The sequence below is a fragment of the Symphodus melops genome, assembly GCF_947650265.1.
Source record: "Symphodus melops genome assembly, chromosome: 8".
Taxonomy (NCBI): domain Eukaryota; kingdom Metazoa; phylum Chordata; class Actinopteri; order Labriformes; family Labridae; genus Symphodus; species Symphodus melops.
Genome location: NC_136698.1, coordinates 14,001,601 through 14,028,776, shown reverse-complemented (window position 1 = coordinate 14,028,776; position 27,176 = coordinate 14,001,601). Strand labels below are relative to the sequence as shown.

The following is a 27,176-nucleotide window of genomic DNA, read 5'->3' as shown; positions in this document are numbered from 1 at the left end:
TTGGTCTGTTTTCTGGCTGTCCTATTTTGTCACCAGCGTCCTAGATGACAGGCCGAAACATTCTGCTTTTGACGCTTTCATCACACAGTAGCATATGGGCCTGATTACTCTGTTCCTTCTTCTGTCCCTGCTGCCATCCCGTGCTTTGCCCTTTGTGACTATTTGAAAAGGAATCTAGTTTTTGAGCCCCTGTCCTAGAAAAGGCCTCCTTCATTAAGGGGATATTGGAATAGGTCTGATTCGACTGAAGGGGGGACGACTCAGTGGATTTATAAAGAGAGAAATCAGTCTCAGTCTCTGAAAGCCTTGCAGAGGCTAATCACTAAGCAAAACACTACATTTGATGAAGTGTTTCTGAAGGTGTGTGTTGAGGACTGTTGAGATAGACTCAATCCATCCTTAATGAAAATGCTTTAGGCTGCAGCGCTGAGCTGAGCTCAACCCTCTTGGGGATCAGTGGTTAGTCAGAGCCGAAGAGAGATAGGCCACCCATCACTAACCACGATCCTCACTAAATCCCCATCAACGCAGTGGTTAATCACTCTAACCCCGCTCTCCTCTCCTCTCTCCTGTCTGCCACACACAAAGACACATCAAAATTCATAGCCTCGCTGGAGAGGGGAGTTCAGGGATTTATCACCGCCAAGTATCTGCATTAAAACCCGGCTATGGCCGTGCAGAGGAAAGAGGAAAGAGGTGAATCTGACTGGCGTGTAGGTGTACGCATATTTTTCAAATGTTGGGATGTATATAACAAACACAAACTCAGTCATGGTTTTATTTACTGCAGCTAAAATGTTGACTCACTTGCACAAGTAGATGGATTTAAAAAGAATGAGTGTTTGTAGAAATGTTCTAATGCCGTAACGGGCAGGCATGCTTTTAATATCTTCATTTATCTAACACAGATTTTAGATGTTTTTCAGTTAATGATTAGAAGAAAAGCTTTTAACATGTAACATAAAGCTGGTATTTAGTTGATCTGAGTTTGACTGTGATTCATCACATCAGGCTTTTTTTTTTTTTTTTTTTAAGAACTGAATTAATGTTAATGATTTAAGCTTTGACAGAAATTCTGTGTGCCCACCCTGGGTCTGTCAAATTTAGCTCGGCTTTCCTGTGGTTTTAAATAAATGAGGAAGTAAGGTGAAACCTAAGGGGGGTTGCTACAGCAAAGTGCTATTAATATTTTACCAGACGGCCACTTTTAGGGAAAAAGATCAGGATACATTTCAGACCTATGGAAATAACGGATTATGTGTTTGGGTGAATAATTATGACTTCTTTTCAATGCGACGACGACTCCAACTGCGTCAAATATATGAGTGAGTAGAACATAGATTATACGGTCAGATCGAAATCAATGCAAACACTGTTCCACTGTGTAGTCGCCCTCTTACATACTCGCACACAAAGCGCACTCCGAATAACGTGAACAGGTGTGAAAAGGGCCGTAGGGTCACTATCTCGCTCAGGTTGGACCTAGTAATTTAGCTGAACTGAGGGATTTGCTCCTCCCTGCTAAGACAGGCTACACAAAAGATCGGACTTGAAAGCAGAGAGGGAACAGAAGGCTACAGACAGTTTAACTGAGATGAAGGAGTTCAGTTGGCCAAAATACCCACTTTGATTAGTCTTTACACTTGCTCTAATTGAGCATGCATGTGTGGGAGTCCCTCACTTTTGGGTACCACCAGACAGTTCAGTTTGCGCATGTGTGTTGGGCCCTCAGCGTTTGAGTGTGTATCAGGTTGTTGTTGTTTTTTCATGTAGTAAAACTCTCCCTCCCCTCCACGCACTCATTCCTCTCTCAAGACTGAATTTGCTTGTCTTCTCAGCGTGAGTGTTTAATCTTTTCAGGCTGTTGAATCGGCCCAATGAATGAGTCCCCGGCTCCCTCTCTCTAGGAGCCCTGGAGATTATTCTAAAGCACTAATCGTTGAGCAAACACAGCAGTGCTCTCCTATTCCCATTCTACACAGGCCACAGTAGAGCACAACTTCTTCTTTTACTTCCCCTCACGTTTTACGCCCAGTTTAGATCTTTTGCTTTTTGGCATACGTAGCCTAGATTACTGCTCCTGAGAAACAGACCTCTTGACTCCTACTGCATAGCCATGGTTAAAAATGCGCTAAGCAGAGACTGAGGGCTTTTTTTTTTTTCGTTGTTCTTTTATAGCAAGAGAAGTGACATGTAATTTAGAGAGCATTATTTCCAACATTGTCCCCTGGAACCTTTTATGTTTGTGGGTGTGTTTGTTTTTTAATTAGATTGTCAGTAGGGAGAATCTGCCGGGCTTATATGATGGTGTCAATATCCTTGGATTTGGAGCTTCGTCAATATTGTCTGGCCCTGCCGCTACTAACCTGAACAGGCTGCTGGCATTTGGTGTAAAATAAATAGAGTGATTTGTCTGTTTTGTTTTCTCCATATCTCCATCGCCTCCAAGAGAAGTTTTATTTACACCGCTCTCCATTTGATTTTGCCTGGTATTTGCTTTTTTGCCAGTTGTGGCCGTGCTGTGGTCTGCGAAAGTCATGCTGGATCTGCACCCAGTGGTCCCTTATGTCGTTTTATTGTCATGTTATGTGGAAATGTCTCCCCCGCTGATGGGACACCCACACGACTGGCAGATTTCCCACAATACATCAGCAAAAACTTTTTTTTTTTAAATCCTTTTCTTTTCTCATCAAACTTCACAAACGTCGTGCATTGACCCACTGACTTTCAACGATATTACTTCTTGTTTCGTTTCTCTCTACTTTTAATCCACTCCTCCTGCAGATTGAAGCAATCTCCTTCTTTGCCGTTAATTTCCATTTTCTCTTGTCCCTTCCTGATCATCTTTAACAGAGGAAGCTGCTAGCCATCTACCTCCACAATGACGACAGTGTCCTCGGCAATGTCTTCTGCTCCCAAATGATGTGTGCGGACTCCATCGTCTCCTACCTGAGCCAGAACTTCATCACATGGGCCTGGGATGTCACTAAAGAAGCAAACAAAGCCAGGTACCAGAAGAGGCCCGATGTTTGTTTTAACCTTTTCGAAGGATGCTCTAGTTAAAGAGCTGTTAGATTTTTCTTTTCATGTTGTCTCTACACACTATTGCAGATGTGGTAGAAGTCAAGGCAGCATTCAGTTTCACACTGATTAAATTAGAGTATGCAACGACAAAGAGAGTCAGTCCAGTTGTGCACCCTAATTAGTGTAGACACAACTATATTTCTCTGTGTATAATGTTTCTTCCTTGAAATACTTTCACAGCACACCACTGTATGAATATTCTCAGGTAAAACATTTGTTGGACATGAACACGTTTAAAAAGTCTTCAAATCAGATACTTAAATGTAAAGAAAGTTTAAATTCAAATCATGACCATTATTTGAAATTGTACGTTCCGACTTCAAGCTCACTCCAGCGCTATGAAGCACGAGCCTCCGAAACCTCAAAAACAACTCTTGTGAACTGATTTGATAATCGCAGTAATGGACAAAACTACAGGAAACGGAATAGCCCTTTAAACCCTCTAGATCCATGCTCTGAATCATGCTGCAGTATTGAAGTATAAAGTCAAGCGTAACAATAACTGAACCTCTACTGACTGCATTCTTAATCCTTCTATTTTATTTTTTATGGGACTCACAGTCTGGAGCTGTTGACTGTATCTGATACTCAAGAGGATATTGAATATATTTCAGTTGAAGAACACTTGATTGTGTGCAGAGGCCTCTGCAAACTGCCAGAATATCCTGTTAAAGAGGCTCTTTCTCATTCTCATTCATTTTCTCTGCCTCGCCCTCGGACTGTTGCTTACAGTTATATTGGGTTATTGAAAGCATTCAAGCATGGGCAGGCTAGCTTTTAGAAAATGATCTAAAATGTGTGGACAGAACCTCTTTTAAAATGTCCTTAATTGCTAGCATTCAACTCTCACTCACAGTCTGTATCTCTGTCTGCTCATTCTCTCTTCGACTTCATTCTCTTTTTGAATTTCTGAGGTTGCATGCTAACAAAAGGCGTTGTGTTTGCATGGTGAGGCCCCTGATTGGGCAATCTTGACTAAGCTGTCTGAAAAGAGGGTCAGTGGGAGACTGAGAGCTCCCCTGGAGTCCAAACATCTCTATCTCTCTGTTTATGCTTGGAGAGCCTGCGCAGCTCCAGCAGTGTGCGTTCATTACTGGCAGGTCTGTGAAGAACCGGTTTATTACACAATCTGAAGTTAATTATGGACAAAGTATTGCACATTTATATGAAAACAAATCTGTCCTTTAATTTGGGATTGATGATCAGGTTCCTTGCCGATTCCAGCATCCAGCTATAGAGAGGTGGAGGTGGCTTCTGCTGAGGGTTCAATTGGGTTACTCGTTATCATTGTGCTCTGAGAAATCCTTATGATTCTTCTTACTTTCCCTTCATCTTTCTGCTACTTTTTTTCCCCCGTTACTCTCATCTCCTTCTTGATGCCATGCAATCTTTCTTTACTTTCCTCCTCTTTATCTGAATACATCAACTCTCTCCCTCTCTCCTAGCCATCCAGAGTTAAGCCTGCCCTCTAGTAGCAGCCATTAAAGAAAGTCTCACACCCTGACCTCAGCTCTCCATTATTTCTTTTAAGGAAATACCCTCCTTTCTTCGTTCCATTCTCCATTCTCTCCCATTGGCCTCCTTTGCTTTTTGCCCCAGCTGAGCCTTTTTATTGCACATTAAAAAGGCGGGCAACATCTGGAGCTTTTCATTGCACACAGCTAGTCACAGCTTTGCTGCTAACGCATGCGTGCACATGTGCACACTCACACACATACGGCTCCTCCACATTTCTCACGCTCTCTGGCTGATCCAAAGTGACTGTTGATTGGCACCAATCAAACAGGCTGTTAGAAAAGTATCCTGATTGTGTGTTTGTGTGTGATGAACCTGCTGATATTGGAATGTGCCTGTTGCTTGGCTCTGTATTCTCACAGGCCTCCCAGTTAAATGATTAATTATGCATAAATGCAGTTGCGCTGATTGGATGCCAGTGTAATTGTCGCCCATGGGAAATGAATCTGATATATCATACTGACGCTGTACTGCCATGCACATGGCAAATATGGAAACTATTAGACACACTTAAACACACTGACACTTGATGTTTTTGTGTTTGTGCGTGCCATGCGTTTTCAACTCTTTCAGCACTAACATACCCGTTCAAATGCTACTATAAAGTAAACTCTTACACTTTGTTTTCTTGTCAATTCTTTTGCATCATTTGGGTCAACTTGTTAAAGGGCCTGACACAAACATGTAAGCGCCTAAAGAGCCTCACTATGTCCAGTACAATGACACAGTGATGCTCGATAAGTGTTTGTGTCGTTTTTTTCTTCATCTTAGAGTAGGCTAAACCTTTAGCAGCAGGGACAAACCAACATGCAAACTTCCCTCATACACTCGACTTCTCGTCTTGACATCCACATTTGTGATTACATGACTGGCTGCAAGGGAGTCCAAATGTCATTCTCAAATCAAAACATGTCCACGTTCGCTTTGAAACAAAGTGTGTATGACACAGTGAGCTATCAGAGCATCCGGTTCCCATACATGCTCCAATACAGGTGGCTGGCAAAAATATTCCCTGCAGTGCTACTGTACTAACCCGACTCATCAAGTGCTCAGTGAAGCGCATGTCAGGTCTAACCAGTCTACTTGCATCTTCATGCACTCCTTTGATGTGAAGAAATGTGATGCGACAGCCCAGGGAAACATTAACTATTCTAGCTGTCTGGATGTGTGCGGCGATGGAGATGGGATTGGTGACAAATTAGAAGCTGTCAGTCACATCTTAACAGATCCTTAAACCCACTTCTGCTGTAATTTTCTAGCAGGTGTTTCCTCTCCATAGAGTTGCCCCTGAAGGCCACAGGTCTGGTACAGTCTGGGCTGCATTCTTCACCATGTTATATTATGGCTGGATGAGAGCGTGCTGAACTGTTCAGCGGCTTGACTTCCTCCTGACTCCAAAGTTGTGTTTCTACTATTCGTGCATGTCGTTTAAAGCCTTCATATGCTGGTTAGAATTTCTGTCAATCGTAGGTGTAGTGGATATCTTAAAGTGTAGGCTTTATTTTAATCGGATTGATGACTTTCACTCTGGTGGTGGACCTGTTGACTTCCTAAATTTCGAGGTAGAAACCAAAGCAGGTTGTCTTGTGTTTGATGGGAGCTTAAAGATTGGGTTACCCTTCAAGGTGATGTCCATTGTTCCCTGGGCTTTCATTACAGGTTAGAGTTTCTCTGTGAGCTTTTGTTATGGTGTGTCTGGGTTGAAGTCTGAACAGGGACAAATGTCAGGACTAAATGATCACTAGGATTTAGGGTACCCAAGGTTGTCATTGCAAGACATGGGTCACTCAAAGTTCAACATTTTGAAAAGTTCAGTCTTCCTCTTACTTTCAAAACAACTTATGTTCGTGTAATTAATTTGTGTTCAGCTGTAGCTTCCCGATGTGGACTCCTTTTCAGTCTCATATTTTTTGCATACTAGTTCCGATTTATTTAAAAAAAAAAAAAAAAAAAGCCCAGGTACTCAGTTTCACAGTTTGAGAGACTGCACGTCGCTGGCTCAGCTTTGGCTTCATGTTTAATGAGTTACACGCCCTCGCTGACGGCTTGCATCCCATCTATCTTCTTCCTCTGACCCTCTGTCCCTCCATCCATTCCATCACTCCTCTATTTTACCAGCCAGTTATTAAAGTAGATCTTATTAAAAGACAGGAGGAAAAAGCTAATCTATATTTGCATTCAGTCTATAGCAATTCATTAATATTATGACATTTACAGGGAGCTTGGTGGGGCCCCCGCTGCCTGCTACCCTTTTCCCTCTCTGAAATGTTAATTTAAAAAGTTCTGTCTTTGTAATGGAATAAGAAATCCTCTCCTGCCCTATCAATTCTGGGCATCTGGTGAGGAATACTAATTCAGCTGCAGGTCCAATTGAGATAGCATGTCACTCTGATGGAATGAGAAAATGCAGAATTGGTTTTAAAGTCCTTAATGCCACAAGTTTTTTTTTTTTTTTTTGTATTTCTCTTTTCAGCTGTAGTTTAGAAAAGTGGAGTAAATGTCTCCTTCTGTGTGGTGTGTACACTAATGTGTATTTACGTGTGTGTTTTGTGGTGTCTTTTTCCAGGTTCCAAAAAAACTATCAAGTGAATTAAATGGACTCTGTTGCATTATTTCTTTGTGTTGCAGGCTACTCACGATGTGTACTAGGCACTTTGGCAGTGTGGTGACACAGACTATACGGACATACAAGACAGACCAGTTCCCTCTTCTCCTTATAGTCATGGGAAAACGCACATCCAATGAAGTTCTAAATGTTATTCAAGGTAAGAAGGATTTCATCAATAGCATAAAAACGGCTCTCTGTAATCATTGAAAAACAGAGAATTATTCTGTGATTATTTTGATTATGTGTTTCTTTGTTGTTTTTTTGTCTTCAGGCAATACGACAGTGGACGAGCTGATGATGAGGTTAATGGGTGCAATGGAGATCTTCACAGCACAGCAACAAGAGGATATCAAAGATGAGGTAAGGGTGTCTTTACACTATGCGACCGCAGTGAACTATAAACAACACAAACTGATTCTTCAACATCGAGTTAACACTTGGGATAGTTTGAAAAGTTACTACGATTTTGGAAACACGAACCTGCCTGTCTATACATTGTTGTCCTCCATGGCAGGTAGAGGTAAAAAAAAAAAGGCCTATTCCTGTTTCCATATAAGACAAAAACAACAGTAGATGGCTGTAGTCTTTAAACCATCGGAAAATACTGCATTCAAAACAGACATAATTCTGTAGTTGACATAAGAACACTCTACCATCCAAAGTGGTAACTTTATAGACACTAGATCCAGACGCCTTCTCATGGTCCAAAATCCTTGAAGATAAACTGAGGCATAGTTGAAAACTGTCCGGTGGTCTTTCTGTTTGGAAATCCTGCAAACCCCATTCGCTGAACTAAAGACATTTCTTTTTGTATCTGTGAATCTGTGATTGTATGGGGTGCATTTTAACACATGGCATAAGTAACCTGCACATTTTGTGAAGGAAGCATTAATGCTAAAACTATACAAAAGTTTAAGAGTGACATATGAGCTTAAGTAGACGATGCCCTCTTCCAGGAAGAAGACAATGCTATACCACATGACAGCAATGCTGTATAACCTCAGCATGGCTCTGTGGTTAAAGAGTCTGGATGTTACACCAGCTTTTCCTGTACTCCTATATTTGCGGATCTCAATCCCTCCTCGTGAAGTATCAAGGTGTTTTCACACCTTGCATTAAGGCTATTCTCTTTTTTAATCAGATCAACCGGGATGGATGTTAACGCAAGGTGTAAACGGCCTCTATTACGAAGCCGAGCATGTCTTTGATATCCTGCTAAAGAGTAAAACAGCTTCATGCTGGGAATGTTTGAACAGCATTGTTACACAGCGGCATACTCGTAATGACAAGCAGACAACGCTTAGCCATTTCACCTGACTCGTCTTTGGTGCTTGTTCAATGTGGCAGCTTCAGCTCTTTGAATAGGTACAGGACTCCGACCCGACTCTCATTGACTTCACAATGTCAGTTGTATTGTGCATCTCTGTGTCTGTCAGCTCGCTCTTTGACTCCCATAGAGCATGGACAAACAGCATTTAGGGAAACGATCCCCACACACAAAAAAAAGTTGCAGTCCTCTCATGTCACGGACAAGAATCTGTGACAGCCGGACGGTTAAAGACTTTCACCTGACCCTCTGAAACTCCACCTTACATGTTTACTCAGTGACTTCTGACGAGAGAAGGAACCACACCGTTTGTTTTGGTCCTGACAGGTTTTCAAACAGTCGAATGGCAGAGGAACCTCACCGGCTTGCTTTTTCATTTCATGTAAATAGGTTATGGAAACGTCGGTAAAGGAGTTGCAGTCTTTGTGGCCGATCAAGTGCGTCTAAAATGATTGCGTTTATATCTCAAATAAATATACTATAGGACAAACTCTTCTTTGTCATTTCACCAACACAGATGTTGGAGTCTCCGCCAGCTGCCAAAGCCTTTGTCTTGCTCTCTCTTTTTCCCACACTAATCTTTGCTACTTGTCGTGACTCTGTTTTTGACTACTGTATCTATAGATGACAGGTGTCACATTATATTAAACACATATGAATAATCAGTCAAGCAAACGGACTCTCTAACAATGTTATTATATAATAGTCATAGCATTTGTAGTTATGGGAACCCTGATGAAGGAATGCTTGTCATCTCACACACCCTGAGGTTTTGACTTTATTACCTGTGTTACTGATATTTAGTGACAGCTATTATCGTTGTGTTTTTATTCTTGCTACATTTCTCTGGCTTCATGTTCTGGGCGTCTTTCGTGTCAAATTGGAACTAATCATTAGTGACAAGAAGCGACAAGAGGTATTTAGAGCATTTAAATCACCTGTGTCAGGTGAGACTGTGTCCTGTAGGTTCACGCTGAAGATGGAGCACTTAAGCATTTTTCACAGCCATTAGAAGTTTAATACTGACGTAGAGGGAGCACAAGGATAGTCTGCTCAGTTTCTTATGTTGTTAAGTATTTATTTCTTCAAACCCCAGGTTTCATTCTGAATTTTTAAATGTTGTCTAAACACAAGCCGCTGTACAAGAACTTTGCTGGGATAAAACAGTCTAAGATTGGCAAAATTAACATTTAAATCAGAACCTGGCTGATCACAGGATGAGTAAATACCAGAGCAGACTTTGGATGCCAGCTTTCAGGACTTGACAGTTTCTGATACTGATTGTGCTGTAGACACTTTTTCCTTAGAAGCAAAAAAAGACAACGTACACTACCTGCCTGTTCCTGCTGCAAGGCTTTGAACAGGTGCTGTACATCGTGCAATGACTTTATTAAGTCTTAGAGTTTCATCTGAAATATATGTTTTGGAGCTTTATAAGATAAGATATAAACTTATAAAGCTCCAAAACATATCTTTCAGATCAGATCTTATCGTATCTTTTTCATCTTGTTTAGAAAAAAACATTAATTATGTTGTCAGTTTACCCAAACATGACATGACTTTGCACGCCTCTTGTCTTACAGGGTTGTTGTTTTTTTGTTTTGTTTTTTTATGTTAAGAAATCACGAGACACTGTTTTCTTTCTTTTTCTTGTTATGCCTTCTGCTTGTAATCATATATTTCACAACAGAAATGATAGCTTCTTCTTTGTATCACCATGAAAAATGGTTTGAGATTCACCGTGGGAAACAAAAGAAATGAGATTTAGTTTTGATGAGATTTTGTTTTTTTAAACTATGTTCATCTGTGATCATTAATTTGCTTCCTGCCAGATACCTTGTAAAAAAAGACACCGTCAAAGAGTAAAAGTGAAAATGAAATGTGGTTATTCATTATTGGTTTAACTAACCGCATGATTGAAAGGCACCTTGTATTTAAAAGGACTTCCCTTCTCCAAAGGGAATTCAACCTCTTCACTCGACCATTTCCATCTTCACTGAAGTAGACCATAGCAGTCTTTTTCTCACTCCCTTCCCTCCCTTCTGTTTTTTTTTCTTCTCCTTTATCTCACCTTTCCTTGGACAAACTCAGACATGAACACAGACATCCACCCAGCCTAGACATTCCTCTCTGACACTGACTATTGCGTTTGTCTGGAAATGGAATAGCTGGACAGCCACATTGTGCCTTCAACCAACCTCAGTGACTCGTCAGTTATTCCTACCCTTGTCTGTGTTTTAGCATTGTAAAGTTAGTAACCGGCTGACGACTCACTGCAGGTTTTCTGCTCTGCGTCTGTCAGCGCTGCTGGACATTTTCAGGTCAAGTCATTTCTGATGGATTTTCCTGTGAAGAGCAGCTTAAACTAACCAATGTTGACTTCGGTAAAGGGCTCCAAACATTCATTATCTTTAAGTAATGGAGAAACAAAAACACCCTGAAAGAACCAGAGCAAAGCTTTTACTCACTTTTAGGCTTCCCAAAACCAAATAAACATAAATACCACCCCAATTCAAGCAGATCTTAGCCACTGTATTTTTTCATTAAACCATTTGATATGAGACTCTTCCTTACTGTGGATGTTTGTCAGCTTCCATCTCTGACTTTAATGTGTAAGAGTTTAAAAGCATGTCTATAGAACAGCACATGTGAAGCTACTTTGGTGACAGGCAAAGATAGAGATGTTGAAAATCTGTTTCTTTTATCCTCCACAGATAAGGTCTTTAAATTAACCTGTTTGAGCACATACAGAATAAATGAATGTCATGTTGTTCCATTCATGCACACAAGGTCATTCAAGGTAAATTATGCATCCAGGGACATATTATAGCTGTGAAAAACGAGTCTCAAACATGAACAACCGTTCCACTTGTTTGCGTGACTTAGGCCCGGTCTATTGAGGACAGCCACTTTTGATGCTTTTGTCCCTCTCTACTATTCTTTTACAGTTTCCTTTCAATGTTCATCTATTATGCGGGCCAAAGCACAAATGTATCCTTTGCATTTTCCGACCGAATACAACAATGCAAACTGTGCTTTTCCTTAGCTGCACAGTAGCCCTCTGATCATCACAATAAGCTTACTTTGCCATATCCGGGCTGGCACACAGCATGGGCCTTCACAAAATAGAAAACTAATGGCTGTGCACTGTTAACACAATAGACGCTGGTCTTTAGTCCCAGTCTTTATAGAACACTTTGTAGCCACAGCAGGTAGAAAGAGACGGGCCGACAGTCCCGTCCCTCTGTACAAACAGGAAGAGAGGGCAGAGTGAATGAAAGAGAAAGGCACAGTGAAACTGAGATGAGGAGACATAAAAGAAGCTCAGGCTCTGCTAAATGACAGCCAGCTCACAATGATTTCCCCTCTGTTGCCACTCTTTCATACCTGGTGTTTGTACCATTTGACATACTGCATTTTTTTTTCCTTCTTGCATGATTCTTTCTTTCCCCCACACCCAGCATCTCCTCTTCAATCTTTTGTGCTCGTGCGTCTTTTATTTTGACGTTCGTTAGTCAGCGCCACTTTCTTTTCTCCCTCTCTCCCCAGGACGAGCGGGAGGCCAGAGAGACAGTGAAAAGAGAACAGGACGAGGCCTACCGCTTGTCTCTAGAGGCTGACCGTAAAAAGGTAATTTCAAAATAAAAATAAAAGTCTTGTGGTGTTTTTGAAAATTGAAAATAAAAAAAACATACAAGTGGGATTTTTAGCAGCAGTTTTTTTTTGTACAATATAAAATGATTTGTGCTACTTTTTAAAACTATTTGTTTCCCCCTTTTTTTTAGGATTTTATTTTTTTGAGAACACGTGTTAATAAAACAAAAAAACTAATAAGAAATAAAATGACTTCAAGCCAGAAATATTTTCTTGTTAGTCAAATGACTCACTCACTCACTTCAGCACTTTTGTTCAAAGACATTTGCCAGTCTCAAGGATCCATCGTTACAGTCCTCAGTGTTGCACATCCTTTGATATTTAACTCTGATTCTACGGTCGCATCCCATTTGATTAAATTGCTACCTTCCTTCTCTCAGCGAGAAGCCCAGGAGAAGGAAGAGGCCGAGCAGGTTCGCCTGGAACAGATGAGAAAGGAGCAGGAGGAGGAAAAGGAGGTGAGACGAGCGGCCCACACACATTATGCAAATGACCAAAATTAATATTCCATCTTAATCAGTACGAGGCTGAACAGTGATGTGTTTTGCCAACACACAATGACTGTGCCATCCTACTGTTGTCGTTTTTCTTTTTCTTTTTTTTTCAACTGTCTTGCTCTCACTTCACAATAATGACTCAATTAGATTGTGGTTTTGGTAAAGCCTGCCAGTCAGTGGGGTGCAGGGAGTGTGAAGAACAGACATACAGCCATTTCAGACCAAATGAAATATCCTAATTACAGTGAGAGCCGTCCCTGCCAACGTCACCTTTTATACACACAGTTATTGTTCTGTTTTTACTGCTTTACACTGGTATAGCATACAGCCTTATATTGAAACCCAAGTGAACAATAGACTAAGGTAATACACACAAAACCTGCGCAAACACACAAATGTTTACTTGAAATCAATTATTGAATGTGAAAACAAACACACACACACACACACACACACACACACACACACAGGCAGGCAGACACTGTCATGCATGCTGGAAAAACAATACTTGTCTACGAGAATGGCACCAATGTTGTAATACAGTCTATAGTAACACAGTGTAGTCCTGCTGAGTGTTGTTTACTTAACAGCAGAGAGCCTGAGGCAGAGAGCGGTATTGGGTGACCCAGTGATTTGTCACTAAAGTTAAACAAAAACCAACAAAAGAGGCCGAGGACAGGCCTTCTTAATTATATCTCTGTAGTCCGATGATCAAGCACAGTGTGCACGCTTGTGTATTTTGAACAACAATAGTCATTATGGCTATTATACTCTGTGTCCTACTTCTATCAGTTTTTCTCTGCCGGGGCACATATGTACAGTCAAGATATTCCTAAGTCTAAAAGCCAACAACAGCTGCTGGAAGAAGACAATGTAGAGAAATGTCGCTAAAACTGTTAAGCAGCTCGTCTAGAAGATCCGAGGGGAGATTGTGATCAGAATATTAGACGTGATTGTGTCAGCTTGTAGTTCTGCTGAGCATAATCCGCTGTGAAACTAAAATACATTTCAATTGGACAACAATCTAAAGTTTTAGTGAGACTTCTTGATCTTGATTCCACTCTTGAGACATCGGCAAATGAAATGATGTGTTGGTGTAGAATCTTCATGTAAATTATTTTATGTCATGAAATCTTTTTTAATGGGCCTAGTAAGCTGAAGCTCACAATATGAGCTTCTTCTTCTTCTACTTTTTCACGGCTGTCTTTCTGAGAATCGCTGATTGTTAATGACAGAAACTGCAGACACAACCAAAACATCAGTTGCCACCAGAGAGAGGACAATGCTAGTGGGAGCGCACCGTGTATGTGTAGTTTGTTTGCTCTATATACCTCCTTCAGGGGGTCTTAGCATTCAGGTGTCTGTCTGTCAGGTGCACCTGTTTGCTTTCTGTGGTTAGCTGAGCAGAGATGAAGAGGCAGATTAATGTGGGAGAGATGCTTCTGCGTATTTGAGCGGAGCGGCCTGTGTCTGAGGCTCGGCACAGACGCATGTCCTGTGGTTTCTTTGGGGACGCTTCCTCTCACTTTTGTGGGTTTTGTATGCGTGTGTCTGTGGTTGACTGTGTGCATTTGTATGGTCTCAATCATACACACGCTCCTTTGTGTTGTGTGTGTGTGTGTGTGTGTGTGTGTTTGTAAGTTTGTCCCCGGGGGCCCCTTTAACTCAGTCAGCATCAGCTCTTATACCTGAGGGAGCTGATGGCGGAGCGGCACGCGCTCTACCCTGCCCACCCAACACCAGAAGCTGCTAATGAGCTACTGTTGTACACTCTTATGAAATATAATTGCATTATGGTGTGTAAATAAAGCCGGGGCGTGTTGTCACAGCATATGCTCCCCGGCTGGCCAAACAGGAACAACAAGCTGGGGGGAGGAGGAGGTGAGGGGCGAGTGTATGGAGAAAAGGGAAGCTCGAGGGAGCGGCTGAAGCGCGAGTTTTTAGAGCGCAGGAGAGCTGGTTAGCTTTGGTGTGGAAGATGAGAGTCCGCAGTTATCTTTGTGCTGCATGAGCTACTCTTACTCCAGGGTCGTCAGTGTTCCCAAATTGATGGTGTTTTAAAAAAAAATGTATCTGCTCTTATGGGGAAAAAAAAGACTTAAACCATCTGAGGCACGCACTGATATTTCTCAACAGACTGAGCAACAAGAAAGCATAAAACACCGGAGCTTTGAACTCACTGACACGCTCCTTCACTTCCTTCATAGCTGCACCAGGCTTTAGGGAACAAGGTGAGACACAGGGCGACTAATTTAATAATATTCTCAGAACGAGATGTTCCTTCGTGCGTCTGAAGCACACAATGCTGCAAACAGTCTTCAGAAAGGAAGGAGAGACGTGTGTGGGTTTTTTTTTGTACCTGCTCCTAATTACAGTGCAGTAAAAACACACAAGGTTCATTGTGACCAACAAAACTTGATCCAATCTTGGCATTTGTCTTACATTTAACATGACTTTATTTTGTAATCAAAAAGTATTTTTCTTTACCATACTGTTTTTTATGCGCATGTACAGCAAATAAAAAAATTAATTACTCAGCTTTTAATTACGAAGGAATACAATAAGATTCACGCCAATGTTTTAATCATCACCAGATTCGTCTGATTAATGACTTGTTTATTTAAGACACCTGTCACTATATTTCTTGTGACACTGCTGTAACATAAACAAACTATGAAATGAAAAAAAAGAAAAAGCCTGCTTTGTGATGCTAATGGCAAAGTATTGCATCATCGGTAAAGACAGCTGCATCCCAGCTGCACCTGTATGTAAACATGTCTGCCTTCACTCATCCCCGTGAGTCACTCCTCACGTTCGTGTTTAGTATTCTTGCTCCACATCTTCAAACTTCCTCGATTCATTTTCTCATGTTATAAAAAGAAAATAGAGTGAGAGCTGTAAAGACAGAGAGAGAGAGAGAGAGCAGACACATTTCTCTCCTCAGAGGACTCCTCCGCTTTTATGTGCAACTTTCTAACTCCACTTCCAACTCCACTGACATCATGAATACATTTATAGTTCTCATCTTACCTTTGTGCTCTAGTTACTTGCTGCACTGAACCAACGACACTGAGTTCTCTCCTTCTTCTTGCAGGCAATCCGCTTGTCATTGGAACAGGCCCTACCGACGGAGCCCAACGAGGATTCAGGCGAGCAGATCAGCAAATTGCGTATCCGCACACCAAGCGGCGAGTTTCTGGAGAGGCGTTTCCTGGGCAACTGTAAGCTCCAGGTCCTCTTTGACTTTGTGGCCTCTAAGGGATACCCCTTCGAAGAGTTCAAGCTCCTCACCACCTTCCCTCGTAGAAATGTGAGTGTTACACTTCTTCTTTTAACACACAAACCAAGCTAATGTTTACAAAATAATGACACCCACAATGAAAAATGCTTAAATTTAAATTCACAGCTGGGGAAAAGATGGGAGTTGAATTATCCATTCTTATTGAGCGCTGTCTCTCACAACAGTACTCTGCCCACAAAAACAAGTGCTAAATTTGTCTTCACTGCAGAGGAGTAGCAGCAGGTTATGAAGGGTTCTCGGCCACAGCTCACATCTTTGCTGGAGAGATCCACAGCTGTAATTGGCTTTTCTGTTAAGGCCTGGACCAAAATGTTGTCGATGGCTGTGAGCAGAAAGGAGCAGGGATCAGAGTTAAGACGATCTGTTCTGGCTGATTAAGTATTTCTTTCCATTTGTAAATATTGTTTTCAATGCCCGTGTGCTACAGCAGCACTGCTTTTGTTTATTTGGTGCCAGTGATGAGCAAACTGTTTATCCACCCACCTGCGCACACGCCTTATTCAGTGAATATTAATTAGCATCAGTGCATTGTGAATACAGTACACTATGACTGAGTTAGGATACAGTTGTCAGCACTAACAGTGGTATTCTCTATGGCTCTTCTGCTGACGCCCCTGCAGAACTCAGCCAGCTACAACCAGTCATTAGAGGACTCGGTTGCAGCGCTCCGTGGCAGCGAGCTAATGAGCACTATTTTAACTACCAGTTTAATTAGCCATGCTGCTGGAAACAAAAATGGGATTTCCATTAATCAAGAGAGGAGTTCATGTGGAGGGATGGGTGGTGGTGAGTGTGTAGAGGTGTGTGTGTGTGTGTGTGTGTGCAGGCTTGCCCAGGCAGTGTGCCATGGTAGTCTGTAGAGACTGCCGGGGCACAAACACCTCAAACGAACACACACATTAACGCGTAGCTCACACTCTTCATTTCGTCACAATCACACACTTCAACACATGCACAAATATTTTCAAGCAAACACATGCCCCGCTCACAACTTTGTCACTTAAAGGATTCACAGTTGTCTCTTTATAATCAAGAGTAAACATGTGTTTGAGACAGAGATAAAGATGTGTCTGCATCGCAGATGAAATTCCGGCAAAAACAGGATGGGAGGATTATAGGGGGAGAGAAGCGGGAAAAGGATGGTGACTGCAGAACTAGTGGAAAAGAGAACAGAGAAGATAAAAGCTTAAACAAAGAAAAGATTTAATCAGGGAAACAGTCTGAAAAAGAAAAGGATAGAGGAGACAAGTGGAGAAGATATTAAAAAAAGAAGAAGAGGGGAGATAATTCCAGAAAGGCGGAAGATTTGGGGAAAGAGAAGAGGGAAGCAGCTCGCTGGTAGTGCCAGTATGAGGCTGTGAACACAGGCCCCTGTCTAATCCTGCAGCTCTGTGTTGTAATTAAATGAGAGGGAGCATAGAAAGCCTCCATCCCGTCCAGACGCTCTCACTGTTGCTCTGCCAGGATCAGAGGATAGAGGATAGACCACTATTGCATTTGTAATACTGCACAACTGTTGAAACCTTCTTTCCCTTTTTCTAGTTTTTCAGCAGCTTTGTGCAGTGTCACTCTTTCTTTTGCTTTTTCCCGCCGTCCCTCGTCAGCCTGCTTTACTTCATATCCGTATACTCCTGCTGTGACACAAGTAAGAGGATCTTCTCAATCCCAACCTGGGAAAAAGTTGTGTTGAACATCTTCGGGTAAAAGTACAACATTATTGACCAGGAGAAAAGGCTGTTGTGAAAGAGTTAGTTTGAGGACACATTTTTATTCACTTTTTGAATTTGGCTTTAGACAATTTGAGATAAAAAAAAACATCCAAGCTTGATTAAATTCCTTAGATTCATCAGTTTCCACCGTTCCCAAAGCTTTGCGGATAAGTGTCTATTAGTCTCCAATTTTTGGACCGAATCTCTTCCTCAACATTTGTTATCAGTGGCTTATCTCTTCAGCACTACAGCAGGCCTTACACTGGCATCATTTGTACTAGGCTTAGCCGTGCTCAGGGAACTAACCCTTTCTCCATTTCACTGTCAGCGAGTTTGAGGAAGAGGAGGAGGAGGAGGGGGGGGGACTTTTAGTGTTTCAGTTTTCAGCTTTTCATTCAAGAATTTCCTTCTTCTCCTTTTGATACTTGTTGAACACAAACCACAGTTGAAAGGCCTGAGGTCTTCTTCCTGCAGCTCGCGGTGAACATGTTTAGACTGCCAGTATAATAATCGTCAGTCTGCTCTTCCTGCCTGGCTGCTCGAAGACACCCAAACACTGTCAAAGCAGTGTTTTCTCACTGTGATACTGTACTCTACTTCACCTTCTGCTAATCCTTCTCCCAGACCCGTCAGTGAATTTCGGAATAATTCTTAGACAAAACTTGAGATGTAGAAAAAACAAACAACGGCACAGAAGAAGCTGCGTCTTGCGCTGAAATAGATTTTACATCTGTTGTACTGGCGTGTTTTCTTTTTCTTGTCCCGCTATCTGAACGAATTCACAGGGAAGAACAGTGTTAGTTTATTTTAAATGAAATTAGAATCAAAATGTTGCTTCCTCCGGGCTGCTCGAAAAATCTCCCCTTACCTCAAATCTGAAGCTTCTCACAAACACTGTGCACTGTCTGAGCATGCATGTGAATATGGCTCTCTATCTGAGGTCATGTACAGAGAGGCTGGCACCCCAGTGATCTCTCACAGTATGATGCATGTGCAGTTTTTTTTTTTAAATCTCTAACCTTAAATCAGAGCTCAACATGTCACGATACATGCTGACTTTTACCCTGGCTGTGTTTTAGCCCACTCATTACCTTGAGCCCGCTCCTTCTTTTCCTTACAGATTTCCCTCTCTCTGTCTCCTTTTTCCCTCCTCTTTTACTTCCCTTCCTTCCTCCCTACCTCCCTCACTCATCTCTTTTTGCTCTGTGGTCGTTTCTTTCTCATTTTCCCCTAAATCCATTTCTTTCTTCCCACTCCTTAAAATGATATCGTATTTTACTTAGAACTAGCATAAATAGTAGCTTTTCTCGTTGCCTCTTTCTCCTTCTCTCCTTTCCCATTCCCGTTTTTTTTTTTTTTTTTTTTTTCCTTATTTCCCCATTTCCCCCTCCGTCCTGCCCCCTGTCCAGTCTGTGCGATGTATTTCTCCCTTTGAAGTACCGTATTCTGCTCTGTTCTTTTATGTTCACACCCCGGCGCTACGTGCTGTCAACACTCCTGGCAGCAGATAATGATCTCCCACTGCTTTTGTAATTGGCCAAATAAACACTTGACAACACTAGTTTAAAACAGACAAGTTATTTGGTTTTAATTAACATAGTAGGGCCTGTAATGGCTTCATTAAAAATGCGTTATTTCAGCTGCACGTTTGATTGTGTTGGAAGCAGACATCTTGAGGGCCTGTGTTTATTATTCCTTTCTCTTCTTTCACGACTGAGCGTTGCCGAGTGTGGCCGCCTCATTTATCAGTGTGTTTTATTCATTTGAATCGAGTGACTTACCAATGTGGTATTTATTTCAAACTTCACATTTAGAGCTAATTATGCGGAGCTTTAACTGATGAAATCTGCTGTACGATAATGCCAGATACATGGGGTTGATATTAGCTGATCGCTGTATGTCAGACAATTTTTCATCGGGAAATAAAGACAAAATATCAAAGATTGCTGAGAAGCACCATCTGTCTTTTTGTTTGCTTCCAGTTTTAAAATTTGGCTTTTTAGTGCAGAGCTTCCAGATATTGTATTATCTCTTCAGATTTTGAGTTTAATTAAGTTTTTTTTTTTTTCTCTTAATTTGTTTTATTTTTAATTAGCAACTGGAACACCTTTTCTCCACTAATGCAATTTAGTCGGATAAAAAGCTCTCCAAATTAATTTCATCTTTTAAAACAGTCAGACAGTTCCCTGCTTGAGCTGATTGATTTGATCTAAATTGGCTGATGAAAATTGTATTGACTCAAGGTTAAAAACAAACTGCAAAGCAGAGAGCTAGATTGTGTCTGTCTTATGTATGTATGTATGTATGTATGCATGGCTGTGTAGGCACAGGAGGAAAGAAATATGGCTTAGGCAGAGCAGAGGAAAAACAACAGCTTTGTTTGTTGACAGATGCCTCCATGCTTATGGTCTGTTAATTGGATAACAATGTAAACAATCACCGATGGCGCCCGTCTCCTGTGTCAGTGTGGCATCTTGTTTCCCTACTTTCTTTTTCAGAGTCAGATGCTGCTCTCCCCGTCGTCTCTCCCTGGTGCACTGTGAGCCCAAACTCCCATCCCAAATTCACTGAGAGCACACTCGCATGCTTATCTGTAGTCTTTGCACACACACACACACACACACACACACACACACACACACACACACACACACACACACACACACACACACACACACACACCTGCTCCACCCCAAAGCCTCATTTACTCCTACCTGATGCTGTGGTGTCATAACAGCCTGTCAGGTTCATTAGCATGGCAGACATTTGCAACGCGCTGCTCCTGAGGTGGGAAAAGGAGCGCAGCAGCCCTGTTGGTCGTTTTCCACCGTTGGGATAGAATATGTTTGCCACTAAGACACACACACACACACACACACACACACACCATTTTAGCTCGCTTCGTGGTGTCTTGCTGCCTGCTGTGCAATGAGGCAGCTGACTAGGTGAGGGGCATAGGGTTGGTGTGGCAGCCCCACCCTGCCCGCAACGGGGCTCCCCGGGACCCTGCTGAGAAGTCAAGAGTCTAAATGACACGTTGAAATGAGGACAAGGAGATGAAAGACACGGAGTCAAAGAGCACCGACGTGTGCAGGGTGTGACATTTCCCAACACCCAGGGGAGATGGATGGGTTGTCTGATGCTGATATGTCCTCCTCACCTTCTTCTTATTTTTTTTCCCTCTCAGGCTCCTTGAACAGCCTAGCCACTTTTGCAGATTGTTTACTGATCACACGAATGAAATGTGTAGATGATTTTAATTATTTTGAGTGTTTACTCATATCATGCCTTAAGTCTCCAATAACAGTTTTTCAGGCGCTAACAAGGACTTGCTGTTTATCACCATGCAGCTGTGAGATTGTTCACAGCGCAGCCATGTTGGATTTCTTTCAACTAAATTTCATCTAGATGTTAAATAACAAAACTCCCTCTTTTGATTGAAGCTCCAAAGTTCATTAATGGTTACTCCTTTACTGAACATTCCTCTTCTGGCTGCTTGCTTGTTTTCCTTGTGTCTAAATATAATTAGCCTTTGCCTGTCTATGAATGTTACCAGTGTTTAATATACTGTCTGCATTATTGATAATAAGAGGATTGTCCTCACTGATTCCTCAAGATTCAATGAGGTCTGAATGAGTGATTTCAACTAGCACTTTTAAAAATGTGGTCATTGTGAAACCAGAAAGAATTAAAGAACTCTCGTTTGTTCTCCACAGCCCAAATGTGGGTAAAGTTTTAGTTCAGTTCATGGTCTGAGTCCTTATTTAATAACCGACAACCGTCTGTCTCAGCCCAATCACTCTGCTTGTTGTGAGGTCGACCTTTACCACGCTAGATTGACCTCTGACCTTCTACAGCAGGTACAGGGAGGAGGTTAATTATCCTGCTGTGAGGGTAGAATAGGAGCCTTAATCAGAGGGGCTGACGCAGCAGTCATCAGATAAGCCCAGGACACATCTCAGTGTCACACCAGCTCGCCCATTCAGCCCAGGTGTTAGATTGGCCCGATGTAACACAACCCCTCCAGTGATTAGCTCATATAAGCTAAGAGGCTCACAGCGCTGGTGGGTGTCAGAGAGAGAGAGAGAGTCAGAGTGTTCTGTTAAAGGAAAAAAAAAAAACACACACAGGTCATGTAAACTAACTCGATCTGCCCCGTTGTGGGTGGTACAGCTTTTATTCCTCTAATGTCAGACAATAGATGCTGTGCTGTATTTTGAATACAGATAAATGTTTCTTTCCTTTCAGCATAAGATACATTCTTGTTTCCAGCTGAATTTAGTCATTATAAGCCCACGTGTGTTCTTTACTCTTTCTCTCAGCTGTCCTGTAACCTTCATCACTTTGGCCTGGCCTGGAGCCTTTTTAATAAAACAAACTAGATGGTCCTCTCAGGGAAACTACTCTCACTTCTCCGATTTCTGCTTAGACTTTTTTTTAAACACGATGTTAGAATAACACACACAGTACACTCTCTTTCACACACACACACACACACACACACACACACACACACACGTCAGCAGTTTCCCACTCTGGATCACAGGATCACAGGGCATACGTGGTCACAAGGAGAATCACACTTACATGGACAAATCTCTGACAACTCCATTGAAGGGATTTCACAATGAGCTTTCGCTTGTGTCGCACTGCCTCTTTTCGCTTGTCAAAGCTATCATGTCAAAGATTTATTGATAAAGAGTCGAGTATTAAAATCAACTCCAGTGAGCACGCTGGTTCAAATCTCTTCCAGTTTAAGGAAAATAGCCGCCCAGTTTGCAGGATAGTCCTGAAGAAATCCATAATGTTTCGCAGTAAGTTCTGGAAAAGTATATCAAAGGTATTTAAAGTTTGCTGCATCCATCTTCTGTCTTATATTATCTTACATTCAATCTCTTGGGGCCATGTGCTTTTGGTTTTACTTATCAGTTTGTTTTCATTTGACAGATTGGGATCAGCAAAGTAGTTTTTCTATTATATGACACTTTAATGATCGAATTTTGAATTGTTTAAATCAAACTCTGGTGACAAAACTGGCTGCTGTTTATTGATAGTGATGTTGATCCCTCCGTATGACCTATAGAAGCAAATCCAGAAGAGATAGTTGGGTTTTTTTATTGTCATTCTTAATTTCTGAAACTGCTGACTGTGGCTGGGTGTCATAGAATTTTAATAGCATGCTGCAAAAAAAAAGCCTTTATTAACATTTCTGTGGCAAAGATTTTCTCTGAGTGTACATTACACTTTTTCTGTAACCACAACTTGTACATGAACATCATTAATGTAGTAAAAAAAAAATATATACACTCTTGGGTGCAGGCATAGCTTTAAATCCATATGATTGGTGGTGGTCTAATATGTTATCTTTTACTTTCCCCCACCTTGTCTCCTCTCAGATCACCCAGCTGGATCCGGGGTCGACTCTGCTGGAGGCCAAGTTGTTCCCACAGGAGACGCTCTTCCTGGAGGCTAAAGAGTAGGAAGTGGCCCTTTGATAGCAGAGAGGCCCGATTGACTGACTGACTGACTGATGAACTGGCTGGACACACACGAGTCACGGAGCATGGGCCTCACCAGTCTGGGCCTACAGTACACACACGCACAAAAATACACCTACGCACCAGATCATCCTCTCAGACATACACAGACACACTGGCATGTACATCCAGTGACACACATTGCAAGTCAGCTTCTCTGCCCTCGGCCAGGTGGTGGCACTCGAATGCCCCGCGTGCACGTGGTGCACAGAGGAGCAAAGACAGTATCACACAAGCACACAGCCAAACCTCCCCTAAAAACCACCTGTCTCTCTCTCTCTTTCTCCTCTAACACAACTCACAACTTCTTCAACACAACTGCTGTGTCATGGTTTTCTCTCACAAACACTACACAGAGCGATGAGAGCATTGAGAGACTAAGTCGACATCTTTGTCACAGGAAAAAAAAAAAATAAGAACTTGTTCCTCTTGTTTCCACATTCAAAACACCAAGGCTGCTTTTTTAGAACATGGTTTTTGTGTTTGAAATCCAAAAATTAAAAATAGTAAAAAAGTAAAATAAATAAAGAGCAGGAGGAAAAGTTGCCCAGCAGAGGTCTGGGCTGTCTCATCCCACCTGTATTTACCCACTTAACCTTTCCAACTTCCACTTTTAACCCCCTCCCTGCCCTTACCTCCTCCTCCCTCCTCCCTCCTCTGCTCCCATCCGTCCGCTGTCTGCTGCAAGGACAAGATGTGACGGGACACATGCGGCGTCTGAAGGGCCCCCTCAGCCTCCGCTCCCCCTGGTTTTAACACCCACATCTCCACACCAACGGATTGCTCAGTTTTCGGTCCTTGTTTTTTCTTTATTTTCCCCCTCTTGATCCTTTTTAAGTTTGATGCTGTATTAGTTTTAGTTTGATATACATTATATAAAATATATGAATATGAACATCAGTTTGTCTCGCCTGCAAGTCTGTTCAACGTCACAACACACACTATTTTTTTAAATTACATTTTTGATGCAGGGTTGTCTAAATTAGATCACCTGTTTCTACACTCACTAAATGTTCACGTCATCACAATTCTCTGTGGAGAATTAATGCATAAAGTCAGATTCCTAAATTCTTTGAACGTTTAACAAAGCCATAAGTTAGTTAATGTCAAGATTTAAAAACAAAACGGACAATATGAATGTGAAGTTTAAAAAAAGTTGCTGCTTTCAGGTAACAAACAAGAACAGAGCGATCCTAGCTGAAAGGTCGATTTTTGTAAATTATTCAGTGTCAACAATCAGCTTTTTCCTCTGCCATTATTTTTTAATAGCCACAGTCTGAAGAGGCAAATGATATCAGAGAATACTCAGGTCTAGGTAATAGAATCAGTATCGAGAGGTAAAAAATATTATTTGAACATCTGAGCTTTGGAAAACAGAACTTATGAGACACCAGTAAGTCTGAGTTAAAAGAAGTAAATCACTGATGTAGTTTGCTGTAAGAATTTGTGATGTCTAATTTAATGTTTGAGTGGTCTGAATCTGAACGAGATTCACACCCGGCAGAACCCACAGCTTGATCACAGTCAGATAACCCAAATTCAATAGCCATCCTGCCAGGTTTGTCCCAGTTTATACTGACAGCAAAGTTTAGTTTTTCATCCGTGTGGCTCAGTCACCACATGCAGACCTTTTTGTGTATTTCTCCTAACAGTAGTTTTTATATTCTCAATCACCCACCACCTGGTAATATCAGCCACACCGCAGCTAATTTCCTGCCTTCAGTGAGGAGAGATCACTCAGGCTTAGCCCTCCATCTGTAGCAGGGCTCCTCTGTCATCTCGAGGCATAGTTTGAGAACCCCAGCAGACCCCGCGCCACAAACAAACTGCTGCAGGAGGCAAAATTACACTGAGGAAGGGCAGCAATAGACTTAGACAGGGGTTCAGGGGGGATGCATCAAATTGCTGTTTCACAGATTATATTTGTTGTGCACACCAAAAGAAATCAGGAGAATGGCAGACAGAGATGGATAGCGGGCAAAACCTTGTGTTCTGTCCAGACAATTTTTGGGAATGTTTTGGCATTATGTGTGTACAGCAGACAACCAAGTTCATTCCCACGTTTAAACGGAATCCTAACATTTTCACTGCGTTGGTTAGTGGATAATATAATGTTCTTTTAGGTGCTAATTTGAACAACTGAGTATTCAGATGGTCTTAATACAGGACTATAACTCCTTCTACCGTGGTATTGAAACAACATTGATGAAAATATTCAAGGTTTGAATGCCAACCATAGATTTGTGTTGGAAAAAAAACTTCTTCCTGTGGATGACTAAATGCTACTTCATTTTAAGTACAGTTATGTGAGCAGCTGCGATTACTTCTACATTGATTCATAATAAATGCATTTAATGATCATTATCAAGAGCTGATATGTGAAGCTATGGAGATAGATTTTCTAATTCGAGTATAATATTTGTTGCTCTGATACTGAATCAAAAGACAGAATCTTTATCTTGATATTGCAAACTTTCTACATGCACCAGATGTTGACAGTGAAATCACTGATTTGTGTTTTATAAATAATTACACAACCATTTTGTGTTTCACAGGTCAAAGTCAGACTTCAGTGGTTACACGCTCCGACTTCTTTCCTGCAAAATCACTTTACATTACAGCTCTGAATTCTTTATTATCTCATTAAGGGAAGAAATGTAAAACCATAGCAAGTCCCAAGATAGTCTTCTTTATGAACCCATTAGGATTAATCCAGATTAGATGGAGCTGTTTAAGCTGTTTTGAGTTAGTATAGTTTCAAATGGGAGTTCTGTGAGCTTCAAACTAATCCTTGTGGGTGAAATAAACAATTATCTCATCAATTTTTCTGAGTGCTGCCATCAAGAGAAGCGGTGTTTATTTTTGGAAAACAGGAATGATAAAATGTTTTCTTTGCTCACATTTATGGTGTTCATTTGTTTTTAAGTGAAGTTTTTTAAACACTGATTGCTTGTGCATTACACACAGGGAGTAGATGACACAAGCATCCAGGAGCGTGAGTGTTTGTCAGTGGCTGTCTTGTTTCTCACGCGAGGAATTAGTCAAGCTAACGTGCTCAGCCAGCCGAGCTTCACCACGTCTGACCAGACAGGAGATGTTGCTGAAGGCACTGAGGGTGGGGTGGGGGGACTGTTCAGGGAGTGTGCTCTTGACTCTGTCACTCTTTCTTTGACTTTTCAAAATATTTGTCAATCTAATGTTTAATCATCGCTGTTGTCACAAAGTATCCTTTTCCTCAACAATGTTTGTCACCAAAGAAAAGGCATTTAAGGAAAGATGAAGAAACCCTTAAAACCATCCAGTCAATAAGTCTAAGTTTTCCATGCGCCTTGAAAGACCTTTAAAATTTAAAAACAGGGTTTTTAATATTCTGAAAATATTTGAGTTAAGGGTCAAACCACAATGCAGCACATTATTTTCTGTTTCAAAATCTTAGGCAATAAAATATATTTTTATTACAAATGTGTAGGCTTTGTGGTGATCCACCTGGGCAACCAAAGATGTGAGGTGTGGAAATGTTAGACCATGAAACAGCTTCACTACAAGCAACAGTTAACAGTTCAGATATCAATATATAAGCTCTGTACTGCAATGTGCTTTTGATGAGAGAAAAAAAAATGGAATCAAATCAACTTTATTTTTATAGCACACACAAAGCAGTTGATCCAAAGTGCTTTCCAACATAGAATAAAAGAAGCAAATAGAAACAGTATGTTTTCAGATGACTCTTAAAGATGAGTGGAAAAGTGGAATCAGCAGCGCCCAGCAAATTTTTTTCTGATTTATTATAAAGGAACACTAATTTTCTTTCTTGGCTTTCTGGTAAAAAAAAAAAAAAACTTCACCTCCTTGTTCAAGGAAGTATGATAAATCCTTGTGAAGACACTTTGTGTGAACAGGTCATGAAGTTGTGATTAGTTTAGGAGCAGCTCGGGGCAAGGGCG

General features: G+C 41.4%; 1 protein-coding gene across 1 annotated transcript in view; it reads left to right on the top strand.

The window, feature by feature from the left end:
* faf1 (Fas (TNFRSF6) associated factor 1) overlaps nt 1–24,132 on the top strand; it is a 55,923-nt gene extending 31,791 nt beyond the window's left edge. Inside the window, exons 13-19 of the mRNA XM_079350573.1 lie at nt 2,854–3,008; nt 7,228–7,364; nt 7,479–7,567; nt 12,084–12,164; nt 12,569–12,646; nt 15,780–15,995; nt 23,092–24,132. Of these exons, the coding sequence (XP_079206699.1) occupies nt 2,854–3,008; nt 7,228–7,364; nt 7,479–7,567; nt 12,084–12,164; nt 12,569–12,646; nt 15,780–15,995; nt 23,092–23,175 (840 nt within the window). The 3' untranslated portion in view covers nt 23,176–24,132. The remainder of the gene's footprint in view (nt 1–2,853; nt 3,009–7,227; nt 7,365–7,478; nt 7,568–12,083; nt 12,165–12,568; nt 12,647–15,779; nt 15,996–23,091) is intronic.
* The last annotated feature ends 3,044 nt before the right edge of the window (nt 24,133–27,176 follow it).